This window comes from Oryza brachyantha, chromosome 12, assembly GCF_000231095.2.
Source record: "Oryza brachyantha chromosome 12, ObraRS2, whole genome shotgun sequence".
NCBI classification, from domain to species: domain Eukaryota; kingdom Viridiplantae; phylum Streptophyta; class Magnoliopsida; order Poales; family Poaceae; genus Oryza; species Oryza brachyantha.
Genome location: NC_023174.2, coordinates 6,295,540 through 6,312,476, shown reverse-complemented (window position 1 = coordinate 6,312,476; position 16,937 = coordinate 6,295,540). Strand labels below are relative to the sequence as shown.

The following is a 16,937-nucleotide window of genomic DNA, read 5'->3' as shown; positions in this document are numbered from 1 at the left end:
TGTGGAAGTACATATGTAAGCTTAATAAACAATCTTAACGTAGCTTCAGAATGTAGCAGGGGAGAGAGGCTTTAACGAGATTGGTCGTGCCCTCCCAAGAACAGGCTGCTTAAGCTTGACCCTCAGAATGATTTTGCATACCCCTCCAAACGATCGTGCCTCAGGCCATGTTGTAAAGTGGAAAGCTAGTGGCCACAACTCTTGGCCTTAATACCCTCGTCGTTTTATTTATAGAATATTTTCTTTGTTCCGTTTTATACTATAAGACTTTTTATACTGACCTAGATTCATATATATACCGCACATATACAAAACATATATATTGATATATGGATAAATCTAAATGTAGCGGAGGGTGTATGTTGAATGGAAAGCTAGTTGTCAACTCACAACAGCTAACAAAACAAACTGTTTTGAGAGGAATGTCATCCCATCCCCTCCCACAGCTAGCTGCTCCAGAAAGCTAAGGCTATGCTTATAATTCCCACCCCTTGCAGCATATCATTCACCATATTAATTACTCAATAAATTGAAGCTAGGGAGGTCAGAACCTGTTTATAAATCGAGATCATATCCATGTACTTAATAATTAAGACATATAAGCCTAACTATACACAGAATGAATTTATACTTGTCGGTAGGCTAACTCACAGTATAGCAGTAGATATATCTAGCTTGCAGGAAAACTACAAAGATACTGAACAGGTATAACTCACAGCATGCCTTCTTATAAGGACGAGGTTAGCTAACTACTGGCTTAAAACCATATTACAGATAACATATATACTCCTTCCGGTTACTAATACATGACATTTTAGACAATCAAATGAACTATCTTTTGCCTAAGATAATTTGTCCTAACGTTAAATATTAAAGATCGGAGGGAGTAATAGATTAGCTATAAAATTGTTTTCTCTATTTTTATCCTATAATACATCAATTTTGGAGCATACATAGAGCTACCTCTTACTGCCTCTTTTCATATTGTAAGACTTTTTAGTCTTATCTAAATTCATCAATTGATGAATGCATATAATTTATATATGTCTCGATTCATTAGCATTCATATGAATCTAGGTAAGACTAGAAAATCTTATATTGTGAAACGGAGGGAGTACATAAAAAAGCCAATACTTCTTATTATTTATTTATTTATTTCTATTTTCCACGTTGGCTTATAGCCTGATTTATCGATCCTGAAGACACAGCTAGAAGCTAGCATTCAGTCATGTCACCAAACGGCAATATCCTTAGCAGCATTTAGATGTGCTAGTCACGGTCCTGCAAGTAGCAACAGACAACAGTCAGCCCACAAATATACTTGCATTATCATGTACTCTGTCCAGACACAAAACTTATTCGCCTTGAACACGTCGTTAAGTTTAATTATGTAAAACTTCAAAAACACTGAATACCAGAACAATTCAATTATTTCGATATGATGCATGGAGCTCCCTTTAGTCATAAACATATCTTTTTCTTAATAATATTCGGTCAAACCTTTTAAACTTTGACCTCAAATAAAATTTAAAATTGGTTGGACAATTATAAAAGGGGCATGCATACGTCTGTCTTGAAAAGTGCTTTGATTGATTTGAGAAGTTATTAGATTTTAGAGCCTCTTTGAATCACAAGAATGAAAAATAGAAGAACATGAAAAGGATGAAAATGATTCTGATAGAAATGTAAGTGTAAAATAGAGGATTGCAAAACACATGAAAAACGTAGGAATAACCGATTGATTGGACCACAGGAAAAACACAGGAATTTGAGGAGAGATAAATACTCAAAGGATTTTTCCATGAGGTTCTACCTTTTGTTAAATTTCCTCCAAAACTTGTATGGAAAGAGACATTCCATAGAAATTTCATAGGATTTTATAAGGTTCATTTTTTTGATTCAAATGTTTTTGTAGGAAAAACCCTGTAGGAATGAAATCCTCTAAAATTCATATAAATTTCTTTTAAATCAAATGGGGCCTCAACTATACTACTCCCTCCGTTTCATAATGTAAGATGTTTGACTTTTTTGCTTGCAATGTTTAACCATTTATCTTATTCAAAAAATTATGAAAATATCATTTATTTTGTTTGTGACTAACTTTATTATCAAAAAAAACTTTAAGCACGACTTGTTAATTTTTATATTTGTACTAAATTTTTGAATAAGACGAATGGTCAAACGTTGCAACAAAAAAGTCAAACATCTTATATTATGAAACAGAGGTAGTAACAAATATTTTTATCACCAAAGTTGCACCTCAAAGATCATTGGAAAGTCAAACAACACATATATTTAAGGGGAGGGAGTAGTCACAAATGTGCATAGAATATTTTGTTTTGAGAAGTATTTTCATTATGTTATTATTTTATCAGCTTGTTTGAACAGTATTGCAATAGGTAGTGCCCAGTGAGGTCTCCAGTATACGACTAATCGGTCGCGTTTAGTCATACATATATACTCTTTACTGTTTTTTACATATATACTCTTTACTGTTTTTTTATTTTTACGCAGTTGCCTTTTGGATATATATTTAACTGTTCATCTTATTTAAAAAATTTATATAATTATTAATTATTTTCCTATACTTTTATTTGCTCCTAAAGGAACTTTAAGCATTATTTATTGTTTTACATATTTGCATAATTTTTCAAATAAGATGAATGATAAAAACATAAATAGAAAAGTCAACCGTGTCGAATAAAGAAAAAAAAGTAACACGTCGATTCTTAAAGTTTACCTCAGCAGGGGCAGCAGTCTTCATAATATGACTTTGTGAATTTCACACTGCTGGAGACCTCTTGAGCATCAGGCGCCGTCTCCTCTACTACAGCGACTGAATTATTCAGAGTAGGCTTGGTCAGGTCACCAGACTCACCACCACTCAACTGGAACGCACTGCCTGCTGATCCCACCTGCACAACGCTGCTGCTCTCTGATCCCTCCACAGCAGCAGCAGCAGCATCAGGTGAAGATCTCTCAGGAGCAGCTGCAATCCCAGCAGCCTCATCGCCACCATTCTGAGCACCATCAACATCCCTTCCGTCAGTTTCGTCAGACAGCACAACGCTGTACGTGTTCCTGAGCAGCAAGACGGTGGGCAGGTTCGGGTGCCTCCTGGCCTCCGCCTCCCACTCCCGCCGCGTCGCCTCGCCCACGCGGGCGTCGAGGCCCACCTCCCTGAGGCGCTCGAGGTGCCTGATCTGCACCATGCCGGAGAGGCGCTCGCAGAGCAGCCCGAGTGTGACGAGCTGCCGCAGCGCGCCCTGCTCGATCTCCGGCAGCACCGGGTGCTGCACGGCGAGGAGCAGGTGCTTCAGGCTGCGGAACTGGTCGCGTTTTATCTCCAAGGGCTCGATGCGATGCGCGATCAGCTTGAGGCCGAGCAGCAGCGGCAGCCCGCCGATGGCTGACGCGAGGTCCCGGGTCAGCGTCGTCGTCGTCGACGAGAGGCAGAGGTCGTTGAGGTTGTTGAGCATGGAGATGAGGCCGTGCAGCCGGAACAGGTCGCCGTGGAGCTTCAGCGAGGTGAGGTAGCTGCGGCATGGGGGCTTGAGGGAGTGCAAGAACTTGCTCTCTCCATGGCACGAACGGATGAGCCGCTTCGAGCACTGCGCCGTGTCGATGGACAGCGACCGGGCGTCGGTCTCTTCAACCTTGGGCGCCTCGATGTAGCTCCGGATAGCATCCGCGAGGTGGTCGGTTGTCGCCGCCGCCGGCGTCGAGACATTGCTGCCGCCGCCTTGTGGTTCCGTGAACTCGCACCATATCTTGACCTTGCTCAGCTTCCGCATGTTGCTCATCAGCCTCGGGAACGCCTGCTCGTTCTCGTCGGCGACGAAGCCGGTGAGCGTCTCGAGCTTGCTCTTCTTCGCGAGCTCGAGGAGCTCGCTGCTGATATTCACTGCTGTCGTCATCCTCGCATGGTGATCTGGGAGAAGAAGCTTGAACTTTCCGACCAGGTGGGCTAGGCATGGCAGCCCGATGACTTGTACTGGCAGCTCGGTGACCTTGTTCTTGCTGACATGGATCGTCTCGAGGAGCTTGAGCCTTCGGATCTTGTCCGGGAGCATGGTGATGCCGCTGCTGCTCCCGAGGCTTAGGTATCTTAGGTTCCAGAGCTTGCAGATGTCGGCGAGGTGATTGTCGCTCAGAGCGGTGGTGCACTGCTCGAGGTCGAGGACTCTGAGGATCTTGCACTTCCGGAGGCTCGAGACGGCGTCGCCGCCGTCGCCGAAGACTGTCAGTGACCGGACGCGAGACAGGTCCGTCGTGCTCAGCGTCGTCGTCGTGTTCCCGCCGTGGATGGAGAGGTGGCGGACGCTCTTGCGCGTCGGAGCGCGGGAGGAGAGGATGAAGTTCTCGGCCATGGACTTGTGCAGGACGAACTCGTGCACGATGCCGTGAGTCCTGCATTTTGTCCGCGCCGCCGCCGCCGCCTGGTGGTCGCCGCCATCGTGGTCGTCGTCTCCCTCTCCGGCCGTGTCGTCGTCGGCAGGATGGACGAAGATGATGCTCTGGTCGAGGAAGGACCCGAAGTGGCCGTCGGCGACGTTCACGTCGGTGCTGTTGCCCAGGACGTCCTCGCCGCCGCGCGCGTACCCTTCGGCGAGCCACCGCCGTACGAGCACGCTCCTCTTGAAGCGACGGCCGCTGGGGAAGACGGCCAGGTACAGCAGGCACGTCCTGGCGGCGTAGTCCGGGAGCGCGGCGTAGCTGTCCATCAGCACGCGGCGGAGCCTGGCGAAGTTGTCGGCCGCGGTGGCCATCCCGGCGAGCAGCTCCACGTTGCGCTCGTCGAGCAGGAGGGAGCCCAGGAGGTGGCAGAGGTCGGCGCAGTGCCGCCCCGTGGGATTGTCATGGCAGCGCAGGTGGTTGGCGACGCTTACGAGGGCGAGCGGGAAGCCGTCGCACTTCGCCATGAGCGTGGCCGAGCCGTGCTCCAGCTCCGGCGGCCGCTCGGCGGCGCCGCCTCCGAGGGCGAGCTCCTTGGCGTGCGCTTCTCCGAGACTCTGCATCCTGTAGACCCAGCCATGGCGGCGGACGCACGCGCCGTTGGGTCCGGACTTGCAGGCGGTGCACCGGTTGGCGACGGACAAGATGGCCGTGGTGACGATCACCCTGCTGCCTCTGCCATTGTTTTCGAACACTGATTCTATGGCATCCCACTGCTCCATGTTTATGTCGTCAAGAACAATTAGATACCTACACACAAAATGGTTAGAAAAAAACAGGAAATATTTTCATCAAAACCCATTAGCTCATGCTATATATGAATCTGAAATGGGAAAAAGAATTTAAGCGCCTTCAACGACACATGTTCTTGTCTTTTGTATGATATTCGTAGAAAAACCCTGACGAATAAAAAAAAGAGAGAGAGAATATTGTGTTTTATGGACCCTCCACAACCATGTACTAGCACAATAGCAGTTATGATTATTTAATTTGATGTTTAGATAGCAAACACTAGATCATCAATACATATAAACAAGAGAGAGACTGTTACTTTCGGGTCAGAACCTTTATAAAATTCATCGTGTTTTTTCATCTTTTACAAATATACAGGCATCTTATGCCAAACGACCCCTACATCCTCACGTATCATAATTTTGATTTTACCCATCGATAAATTGGTGAAATTATAAAATATGAAAATTATATTTGACTGCATATTTGTGGAAGGATTTATGACACAATCATCAGCTCAATTATTTGTCAAAAAGTAGTTTTCTTTTGAAGGAAAGAAATAAGACAGGAACTAAGGCACTCTTTGATTCAGGTTGGTTTTATTCTAATATAGCTTATTAGGATGAGTTAAAACAAAAACATGAACTATTGTGACAAATTATTATAATATAGAGCTCAGATTAGTATAATGTGATAAAGCTCTTTGAAAGGTGCAATCACATGTAGGGAGACTTGTTTAGTGATATTATTTTCACCGAAATTACACAAGTATAACTTATACCGAAATTACACAAGTATAACTTATAGTATACTTACATTATCATAACTATAGTATAATTCTAATATATCTAGCATGTAATTACTACTCCCTTCATAATAAAATATAAAGGATTATGGGATAAATATGATGAAAGGATTGTATATGTTCATCTGTAGAATTTCTTACACTTAAGCAAAGATGTGATATAATTTAGATGTAAGTTCGGTGTAGACACACATAAATGCCCCTAGCTTAGTGAGAGATGCATGCCTGCGACATGAAGGTTATAGGTCAGTGGAAGAGGTGTGTAGGTAAGGTCATCCACAATGTATATCAAAAGTGGTCCTAATAGCTCTATATAAACTACTTTACCATTGTGGAAGGGGGCATAAGGACTACTTTAACAAACTCCGATTGAGACCATACAGATGTAATTGCTTTTTTATTCGCTAAACCCCCTGCTATATGTAAATGTATAGTCTACGGATACCCCTAGTAGAAGTATTCCACATCAGCCCCTAGAGTCGTACATAGCCGCGCAAATCATCCGTGTAGATTGTTGATCATCAGGCGTATCTTCACACAACATACTTGACGTTATCCGAGTACTTTCTGGGCGCTCCCCGAGTGCTTCCCGAGTGATCCTGAGTACTCTGTGATGATTATAAAGGTTGTGGATGGCTCCGAATGGATGAAAGGAACAAGTGCATCGAAGATGCACCTATTAGGTGTAGCCCCCGAATCTATGCTTAAATGCGTAACAATTAAACATAGAGTCTTTTCGAGACTATATAAAAAAGGCTTAGGTGCATCTGAGATGCACCTAATAGGTGTAGCCCCCGACTCTATGCTTAAATGCGTAACAATTAAACATAGAGTCTTCTATGGACTGTTACCCAAGAGATGTTTCTCGAAGTTTCAAGTGTTCTGACTCGAGCAACACTGTTCTGAGTACTTTCGAACCCGAGTGGTACCCAGCTCTGGTTGCTCTCTCTGAGCAATTTGAACCCGAGTGGTTTGGAGATGGTTTTTATGTCGTGTCCCCCCAGACATGTAATTTTTAATTACACTGTGCCTGTAGGGTAGGTTATACAGTATTGCCTAACCGTTACAGCCAAGTAGTTAGTACCGAGTATATTCAGGTTTACTCAAAGTTTAGGCATAGGCTAAAAGCGCAATTAAGTGCCATGGGCGATATCAAATAGTTCCTGTGTGAAAACAGTTATAGCCTCATTATATGGGCAGACCGTTGATTTCCGAAATGTGAGAAATCATGAATTTTATGTCACCATTTGGGCGAACCATAAACTCGCAACGTTCTCGTCGACATGATATCAACTATGCCAACACCGAGGTTTATGCATCGGTCCGCTAGGCCCACGGAGGGACATAGTAACACTTAGTCGATTTTGGAGATTTGGAGCCGTTGAACTATTTTAGTTTGACAATTTTGGAGATTTGGTGCGATAGAGCACTCGTGGTGTAGTAACCGATATCGAGGCCAGACTTAAAAGTAGTCGAGGCTACTCGGGACCGATTTGCTTCTGCAGCCTTGGCGATCTTCGGGTCGTTCGAGACTATGGCGACCAGCTTCAGCTCCATGTCAGCCAATGAGAGGCTTAAAGATGTACCCGAGCGTGTAGCCGAGGTAGGTGAGGGACATGGCAATGATAGCGGCTGGCCAAGCCTTTGCCACAATGAAGTCCCTTTATCCCTAGGTAGTCCTTTTAGCCCCCCCGTCAAAGGTTTTGCAGCCGATTTCGATCCGAAGAAGGCGTTGGTGCTAACGGAAGAGACTAAAGCTAGTGCCGACTCCATAGTTTGGACCTTTGACCTGCAAATAGGAAACATAGCCATTAGCAGTAACTTGTCTTTTGTAAGACCTTTGTTTGTCTGTAATGTAAATTGTTTTGCTATTGTTTTAAGTCTTTATTCTGATTTAGATTTCACAGTTTGAAATGAGCAGTGTAAACTTGTGTTGTGTGCCCATCCCGATAGCCCCCAAGTAGATTTAGCCAACGCGGAGCGTAGCGTATTGCTCAGTTTGGTATGGTAAGTAGGGCGTAGCCGTGATGTTTGTTTAGCTTTATTCAGATATTGATCTCATGATCAAAACAGAGCTTTTAAACAATAGACTTTTAAAAGAACCGTATGACATAATACAGTATAGCCTCCCGACTGGCTTGCTAAGGGTGAAAGCCACTCGACGTGGGTAGTCGAAGGATGGAGAAATAGGAAACTTCTACAAAAAATAAAAGTGACTTATCTGTTCGCTATTCCACAAGTTCTCTCATTGATGGCAATGATGATGACCGACATACGGATGCGATCAAGATTTGGTGGTGACGATCCTGATGTCGAAGAGAGACATGGCCAACATGGTAGATAGATTACCACTTAGCGGCGACAAAGTTGATGTGTCCAACACGGTGGCGGTGCATGCATTCGGTGTGGTGATGGGATCACCACTCGGCGACGATGAAGTTGATGTGTTCGAAGGTGATGAAGTTGATGAAGAACCTACGACCTTCTATTGGAAACTAGGGTCATTGGTGACCACTCGTTTCATCTTGATCACTCGGCGGACTTCAATCATGCTTAGTGTTAATTTGTTTGCTAATAGTCTTTTACTATTGTATGTTTCTTAGTCGTGAGATGAGTTGGTTTCACGGCGTGTGTCCATCCCGACAGCTCTCGGACGGACTTAGCCAGCGCGGAGCGTAGCGTCGTTTTCCTGGTTCGGTACAATAAGTAGGGTGTAGCCACGAAGTCGTATAACCGCATCCAGACGTCAATCTAGTGAATAAATGAAGAGTTTATGAGCAGTAGATTTGATTTTCCCGATGCGGCATAGGAGTTAGCCATGTCAAAGAGATCCTTGACTGTAGTTGGCTCTTTGCGAGTAAATTTCACGATAAATGACTCATATTTCACGCCTTTATGAAAGGCAGTGATGATCATATCATTCTTGATGTCGGAGATGGAATTGAGAACCTTAGAGAACCGTTTGATATAGGCCCAGAGAGATTCGTTCTTCTTTTATTGGACCTGGTATAGGTCGTATTTGGGCCATGGCCTATCGTAAGTGTCCTGGAAGTTGGCTATGAACCGATTGTGGAGTTCTTGCCAGGAGTCAATAGACTGTTTGTGGAGCCCTAACAACCAATGTCTAGCCGAGTCATCTGGAGTGACTAGTAGATAGTTGGTCATTGCTTTAGTGTCGCCGCCGGCTGCTCTAGTAGCCATGGTGTACACCGTTTGCCAATTCTTGGGGTTGGTGGAGCTGTCATACTTCTTGATACCAGTTGGCTTGAAACTAGTCGGCTAAGTAAGCTGGCTCAAATTTTTGGTGAAGGCCGCTTACACTATCGACCATGGCGGTGTCTGAGCTCTCAGGTGACCGATGCCTAGACCCCTGGCTATGGCTCTGATGTTCGCGGATCCGACGACGACCTTCTTGGCATGTTTGGCGTTGGCGTGCGATCTTGAGGTGGAGGTTAGAGCTATCCTCCGAATAGAGGTGCTTTTTCTTGGTCTCAAGATCTTGGCGTTGTTTATCCAGTCGGCAGATTTGATCATTGAGACGATGTTGCTTACTAGCTGTGTCTTGAAGGTTTGCCCCGGGACAAACATTGTCTTCATGATCTTCGACTTTGGGTCCATTGATCTCGTCGAAGACCTCGTAGTAGCTGCCCCTACCTGGCACGCCAACTGTCAAAGATTTGGAGGTCGACAATATATATGGGGTGGCTAACGAGGCGTAAAGATCGATTTTTAGGATGAAGACAGGGTTACCTAGGTTCAGGCTCTTGAATAGCGAGATAATACTCTACTCCTGCTTGGCAATTGTATTGGATTATGGACATATCAACTAGAAGATAGCCGATCTGAATATGTCGTGTGTCTGGCCGTGCCCCATGAGGGACGCCCCTATCCCCCTTATATAGTGGGGGATAGGGCTTACAACTATATGTTATAATCCTAATCTGATATGACTAAGATCTATCGTAATTTAGTTACAACTCGGATCCGGTACATGCGGCATGCAATCCGATAGTTACCAAACTCTGGTTGATACCATACAGATGTAATTGCTTTCCTATTCGGTAAACCCCTTGCTATACGTAAATATATAGTCTATGGATACCCCTAGTAGAGGTATTCCATAAATATATTATCTCTCTCCTCTCTCTTCTCTCTTGTGAGAGAGCTAAGACTATTGGATGAGATGTGTAGGTCCTACTATGTGTCCATTGCTATCTTTATATATCGTGCAAATTGAAATTGCAAAAGACTACATATGTGGGTCCTATCTATATGGACCAGGTAGTCCATATACATTGGTGATGCTCTAACTCGATGTCACTGGTAGGGTCAAGTACCTATAGTGGCACAATTATTGTTTGGGTCCGCCTAGTGATCAAATGTTTGAAAATTTTAATTCCATCAATCAAATCCGATCACTATTGTTAGGTGATAATTTGAAGGTGTCGGAGGCTGAGCTCCTCGAGCGGGAGTTCGGTGAACCCCTTTTTCATTCGGCCTAGGGGTGCAGAGCTGGATTCATGAAAACCTTGTGTTCAAGAAAGAATGCGAGGAGAGTTTATACAGGCTCGGTCCACTAGGAGGCGTAATACCCTACTGCTGTTGCTTGAGCGCTCTCTGGGTAAATGCGTACAAGCATCTATGGGAAAGTTATGCCATGTCTTCTCCTTCCTTTGGCTCTCGGTCCTCCTCTTTGTCGGTTGGCTATGGCCCCTTTTTATACTAGTAAGGGGACGCCACAATCGCCATGGTCTTACCGACTACTGATACATAAGCTATCATTACACTATAGCTAATAGCTTCTCATCACGTTTGGTCGATGTTGTGGCGATCTACTGTTGTTACTCCCATCGGTCAGAGGGTAGGTGTAGTGGGTAGCCATGCTGTCCTTGCCCGGTCCCATCGGTCAGCGTCTAGACCTTACGGCCAACACTCATTCGGACCCAGCGCTCCGAACGGGGCAGCTGCCCTTGCTTCTCCGTAGCTGTCCGTCGCATTTAATCCTTGCGGTGACAGGGGCGTCGCCGCGCTCTTAGGAACACCTGTCCCCTTTTTCGCCTCTTTTTCTATGGAGAGCGAACAGGGGCACATGCCCATGCCCATCATGCGGGCGCCACGCACCTCATGCCCATTCCCATCGCAATAAATGCGGTAGTTGGGTGCTACTGCTGCGCCTGCCACGCAGTGGGCCAGGGACGCCCTGACCTCTCCGCCCGACTGACCCTTTTGGGCCTGACCCCGGGAGTGCGTGCCTCCTAGGGCCCGACCTCCCTTCCCTCTCGAGCTTGGGAGTTCTTGGGCCCACAGTTGTCGTGTGCCAACCACTTAGGGGATACCTTCGACAGTTGCCCCCGACGTTTGGTGGGGCCCACCGTTGTCGTGTGCCAACTGTATGCGCGCGTCTGCCACATTGTACGCACCTTTCGCGGGAAACGAGGAGGCGCAGTTATGACGGCAAATATGCGCAGAAGTTGAGGATGCACGCAATACGTGGGGAGGGGGGCCCTCCACTCCGCGAGATCGTTGTTGTCATTGCTGCTGTCGGTGGACTCGACCCGGACTCCTTGACCGACAGGGCGGCTAGGGAGAACCTTGGTGCCGAGTGGAGTCGCGCGACTTAGGTCGGGGAGACGTATAATCACGTGTCGGGAGCGCGCCCCTTCCGGGGGAGACACGCCGCCTCTGGCGTGCGTTGTCGGAGGTGATGAAGTCTGCTTCGCCAGTCGGTGGGTGTGCTCTCCTCCTGAGGAGCTAGAGTCGCTCGTGACCCGTGCATCACGGTGCTCGTCACGTCGCCTCTCGATGCTCAAGCGAGCATTGCTCTCGGCATAGAGCTCGCTTGCTCGCTCACCGTTGGCCAACGATGGCGGCGGGGCACTAGGAGCTCGATCTGTCAAGGCTGCCCGCCATCATGCCACGGTCGATCTGAACACCATGCTGTGGGAGGCCGCAGTCAACGAGTGGTTAGCAGTGTGGATGGCAATGGGTCGGGTCGATTACGGGTAGAGCAAGAACGTACTCGACACGATACCTGCACTGAGGTACCTGACCCGTGCCCGAATTGATTCACGGGCAAAAAGTTGTACCAGAGCTCGTACCCCACGGGCGCCCAGGTACCCGATGGGTACCCACAGTTGCCTGCTCCTTGCGGATGCCGTCGGCCGCTCGCTGCCCCATCGACCTGTCGCCCGAAAGCTACCCCGAGGTTGCCACCGCCGACCACACCCTGAGGTCGCTGCCGCCCGTCGCTCCCCCACCGCCGTCTTCACTCGCCGCTCTCTGCGGACCACAGTTGCCGTCGCACGACGTTGCCCCGCGGACGCCGTCAGTCGCCGGATGTAGTCCGTGCCACTGACGGCCGCTGGAATCTGCAGCCATCCCGAGACGATGCCTGGAGGCCGCCGCTGGCTGCCCCGCCACAGTAGTCGCATGGTTTCCGGCCGTCGCCGTCGCCGCTGGCTACCTCATCGCTGCCATTGTGTGGAGTCTGCCCACCACTAGCTGTCGCTCTGCCGCCACTGCCGCTACTTAGTCGTAGCCCTTCGAGATAGACTAATAGAGTGGGAAACCTATTAGAAAGGTTGTGTGTGTATATATATTATAGGCTAATTGGGCCAAAAGATGTCTAATGGGCCCAAATCAAATTGTATGCATGTCACTGTGTTTATATATATCGGGTCAGGTATGGGTTATCCATAGGTAAAAATTAAAACTCGGCTGCTACCCGTTTAGTATTCGGGTCACGGGCGAGTATGCCCACGGGCAAAAAATTGCACCCATACCCATGCCCATTGGGTCGGGTACCCACGAGTACCCGTACCCATGGGTAAAATTGCCATCCCTAGTTAGCAGCAATTAGCTGCTGCTGCGCAGTTGTGACCAACTTGGCCATGTCGTCCAGCCTGCGCTGGGTGTTGGTTCCTGGATCTGGGGTCAACGGGGGATGGCATAGGAGCACCTCGGCGGCCTGGAGCCAAACTCCAGGCAGCATCGCTCCCTGCCCCTGTGTTGCGCACCGACGTGCTCATCGAGGAGGGACGCAGAGGCATCCACATCAGCCATGGCTGCCTGCATCTCTGGGGTCTTCGCCCGTCGTGGTGGCACCGGGCGGCAGCGGAAGAGATCCACGAGGGTGTCTGCGATGCCGGTAGTGGGGGCCGTTATCACCCTCATCGGCCGCGTCGCTGTCATCCTCGACGTCCACCACCACACGTGGGTCGCGGGGCAAGGGCGGAATGCGGTTCTCCTGCCCACCCGTCATCACTAGCCGATAGTTGGGATCAACATAGGTTCTTCCCAGGAGGTGGGGAAGAGAGGCTTTCAAAAAAACCCAAGCTACGCACCCCCTACCTGGAGCGCCAGCTGTCGGAGGCTTAGCTCCTCGAGCGGGAGTTCGGTGAACCCTGTTTTCATTCGGCCAGGGGTGCAGAGCTGGATCTGTGAAAACCTTGTGTTCAAGAAAGAATGTGAGGAGAGTTTATAAAGGTTCGGGCCACTGGGAGGCGTAAACCCTACTCTTGTTGCTTGAGCGCTATCTGGGTAAATGCGTAGAAGCGTCTGGGGTAAAGTTATGCTATGTCTTCTCCTTCCTTTAGCTCTCGGTCCTCCTCTTTCTCGGTTGGCCAGGGCCTCCTTTTTACTAGTAAGGGAACACCACAATCGCCATGGTCTTATCAACTACTGATACATAAGCTATCATTATGCTATAGCTAATAGCTTCTCATCACATTCGGTCGACGCTGTAGTGATCTGCTGGTGTCACTCGGCTCCCCTCTAGTCCCGTTCGTCAGAGGGTAGGTGTAGGCAGCCATGCTGTCCTTGCCCGGTCCCATCAGTCAGAAAGCTAGTGGAGGGGGCGGCCACGCCTCTCTTGCCCGGTCCCATCAGTCAGTGTCTAGACCTTAGGACCAACACTCATTTGGACCCAACGGTCCGAACGGGGCAGTTGCCCTTGCTTCTCCGCAGCTGTCCGTCACATTTAATCCTTGCGGTGACAGGAGCGAACCGGGGGCGCATGCCCATGCCCATAATGCGGGCACCACGCGCCCAGGGCCCTTCCCATCATAATAAATGCGGTAGTTGGGTGCCAGGGCTGCGCCAGCCATGTGGTCGGCACCATGGTGCCTAGGCCGCGCACCGAGGGGGTCTGGGGCGCCCTGACTTCTCTGCTCGACCGACCCTTTTGGGCCCGACCCCCAGGGGTGCGCGCCTCCTGGGGCCCGACCTCCCTTTCGTCACGGGCTTGGAAGTTCTTGGGCCCACTGTTGCACGTGCCAACCACTCAGGGGATACCTGGGCCTATATCTCCGACAGAAGGCATACACGCAAGTCAAAAATTTCATACACGCCCTCCCCGAGCCCTCCATATATTGCACGCATGTTTGACAGAAGAACAGAAAATCAAATGTTTGATCAATAGCAAAAGTGCTATTGTTTACCCACCAAACAAGAATCTCAATGCTCATCCAACGACTAGCACGATGATCAAACATCAACAAAGTTACAAACTCTTCCAATCCTGAAAAATGAATCCTACCTCCAATCTAAAATATAGGAAAGTTTAGGACATAGGTGCTCCTGGTTAAGACTTCATAAGCCTCGTTGGTAATTTTATCCCCTTATTACCAGATTCCCTACTTTTTCGCGCACACGCTTTCCGAACTGCTAAACGGTGTGTTTTTTGTAAAAAAATTCTATAAGAAAGTTGCTTTAAAACTTCAGATTAATCTATTTTTATATTTTTATAATTAATAATTAACTAATCATGTAGTAATCTATTACCGTGTTTTCGGTGCCGGATAACAACACTCAAGCCGAACGCAGCCATAGTTGTCTTGTGTATCACTAAAATTTACCCCATGTTTATTTTATTTGACATCACTTAGTCTAAAATCAAACAAATTAAAATAAAACCTAGATTAATCTGGTTAACATACGTACCGGCCCGCTTTCTTGAGATGGTTTCGAAGATTCTCCTCGTGAGATTCCCTAGCATCGTCTTTCCCCGGGCACACTCTCCGGACCACGTCGGCGAGGACGTCCGTCGACTTGGAGGCGTCGACCCATTCGTGCTGGCGGAACTGGCGCTGGCGGGCGGCCCGACTGTACACCGCTCGTGCGAGGGTGGTCTTCCCCGACCCGCGGAACCCGACGACGGCGATCACCCGCAGCTGCTGCGGCCCGCCGCCGTGCTCGTCTAGCATCCCGGCGAGGCGCTCGATGGGCCCCTCCATGCCCACCGGGTTCAGCTCCACTTGAGGCTGCGGCGGTGGGGCCGGGGCAGTGGCGATGGGGTGAGGCCGGGGCAGTGGCGATGGGGTTCTCTGCAGGCGCTCGTGCGCCTCGGTGAGCCGCCGCTTCAGCTGCTTGATCTCGGCGGCGAACCGGAGGCGGGTGCGGAGCGTCCTCGCCCAGTGCGCGGCGCGGCGGGGCCAGGACGCGCCGTCGTCGACGAGCGTGACGCGGTGGAGGAACCGCTCGATGGAGTCCTCCATGTCGTGCGTCAGCTCGCGCATGAGGTTGGTGTACGCCCTCAGCACGGCGGTGGGGCTCTCGTCCGCCGCCGCCGCCGCCGACGACGACGACGGCGGCCGCCGGAGCTGGTCGTCCATGTGCGCCGCGAGGAGGAGGAGGTCTTGCTGCAAGGAGGCGCTGTCGTCGCTGAGGTCCTTGATCATCGTGTACTTCGTCTCGAGCACCTTCAGGAGCTTCCCCACGACGCAGTTGGTGAAGGCGGTCGCCGCCGTCTTTTCCATCGGTGCCCGGCCGGGTGATCTTCAGGTGGAGGTAGAGGTGGAGCTACTACAGCAAAGCTCTGGTAAGCTTGCCAGTTGCCACCATATGAAATTGTATAGTTTTGTGGTGCAGAAAAATTCTAACTTTATACTATAAAGGCCTTCTTGACCAGCAGTCATTTGGTCTCTCTTTCTTTTCATAGAGAATTTCTAAGAAATGCATGGGACAGGGCACATGAATCCCTATGTTAAGTGTTGGAAAAGACTATTTTACCCCTTTGTAAACACGGTCAAAATCGCCAAACTAATAGCAGATGGTGACACCACCTACTAACCTGCTACGCACTCTCCAGCATTGACACAACCACTCCCAGCGCCAACTCGCTGATCTTCGGCAGCTAGGGATAGATGGCAAGGGGGCGGGGTTTTTCAGCAATTACCCGCCCACTAACTTAAAGGCTGTGGATAGAATTTTCTATCCGTATTCATACCCGTAGGTAAAATCTGATACATGTACCTGTACTCGGGTATACCATTTCACATGTCAATAACACATCAAAATAACCATTCCAAAAAATACAATAAACTAAACATACTGCTCATAATACAATATTGCATCACATATGAAAAGTTCAACAAATACGTATACAGGCGGCGCGCGTGGGGGCGGCGAGCCAGTGACTACAGGCGGCGCAAGCCTAGCGGGGGTGCGGCAGCCGACGCTCAGTGAGATCTGAAGGAGGAGGATCAAGGGTTGAGGGAGCAGGGAGATGAGACAGAGAGCGATAGGCACGGGGGAGGAGGCAGAGGTGGGTGGCAGCGAATAGACTTGGAGTGGGGATTAGATAAGGTGATGTAAAGAAATTAGGGTTACCTGGTTTTAATGGGCTGAACCAAAATTCAATATATGGATTACATTCGGGTACCCAACGGATTACCCATGGGTGTGAAAAAATACCCGTGCCCATACCATATCAATTCGGGTTGGGTATGGGTACTTCCCACGGGTAAAAAATCGTACTAGTACCCATCCCCGTCGGATCGGGTACCCGGTAGGTACCCGGTACCCCTCCCCGAATTGCCATCCCTATCGGTAGCTGCCGCTTGGGTTTCCATTCCAACCACCTAGCTTCCGGTCCTACTGTCTCATGGCCCAAAATGCAGTTGAGCTCTGTTGACGCTAAATCTGTCTGATGTGGCGCGCTGAATAC

At 48.8% G+C, this 16,937-nt stretch overlaps 1 protein-coding gene across 1 annotated transcript; it reads right to left on the bottom strand.

Moving 5' to 3' along the window:
* Positions 1-1,112: 1,112 nt before the first annotated feature.
* LOC102710548 (disease resistance protein RGA4-like) lies at positions 1,113-15,885 on the bottom strand. Its single transcript, XM_040529247.1, has 3 exons — positions 14,933-15,885; positions 2,741-5,205; positions 1,113-1,281 (listed from the first exon to the last, which is right to left on the bottom strand). Exons 1-2 carry the CDS (start codon positions 15,745-15,747, stop codon positions 2,742-2,744), a joined length of 3,279 nt encoding a protein of 1,092 aa, XP_040385181.1. The 5' UTR covers positions 15,748-15,885; the 3' UTR covers positions 1,113-1,281; position 2,741.
* Between the last annotated feature and the right edge of the window lie 1,052 nt (positions 15,886-16,937).

Excerpts from the sequence above, each read along its gene's own strand:
- LOC102710548 (XM_040529247.1), bottom strand. The coding sequence starts at position 15,747 with ATGGAAAAGACGGCGGCGACCGCCTTCACCAACTGCGTCGTGGGGAAG. Across the intron at positions 5,206-14,932 it reads CATCTCAAGAAAGCGGGCCG|GTATCTAATTGTTCTTGACG; the intron begins GTACGTATGTTA and ends TTTTGTGTGTAG.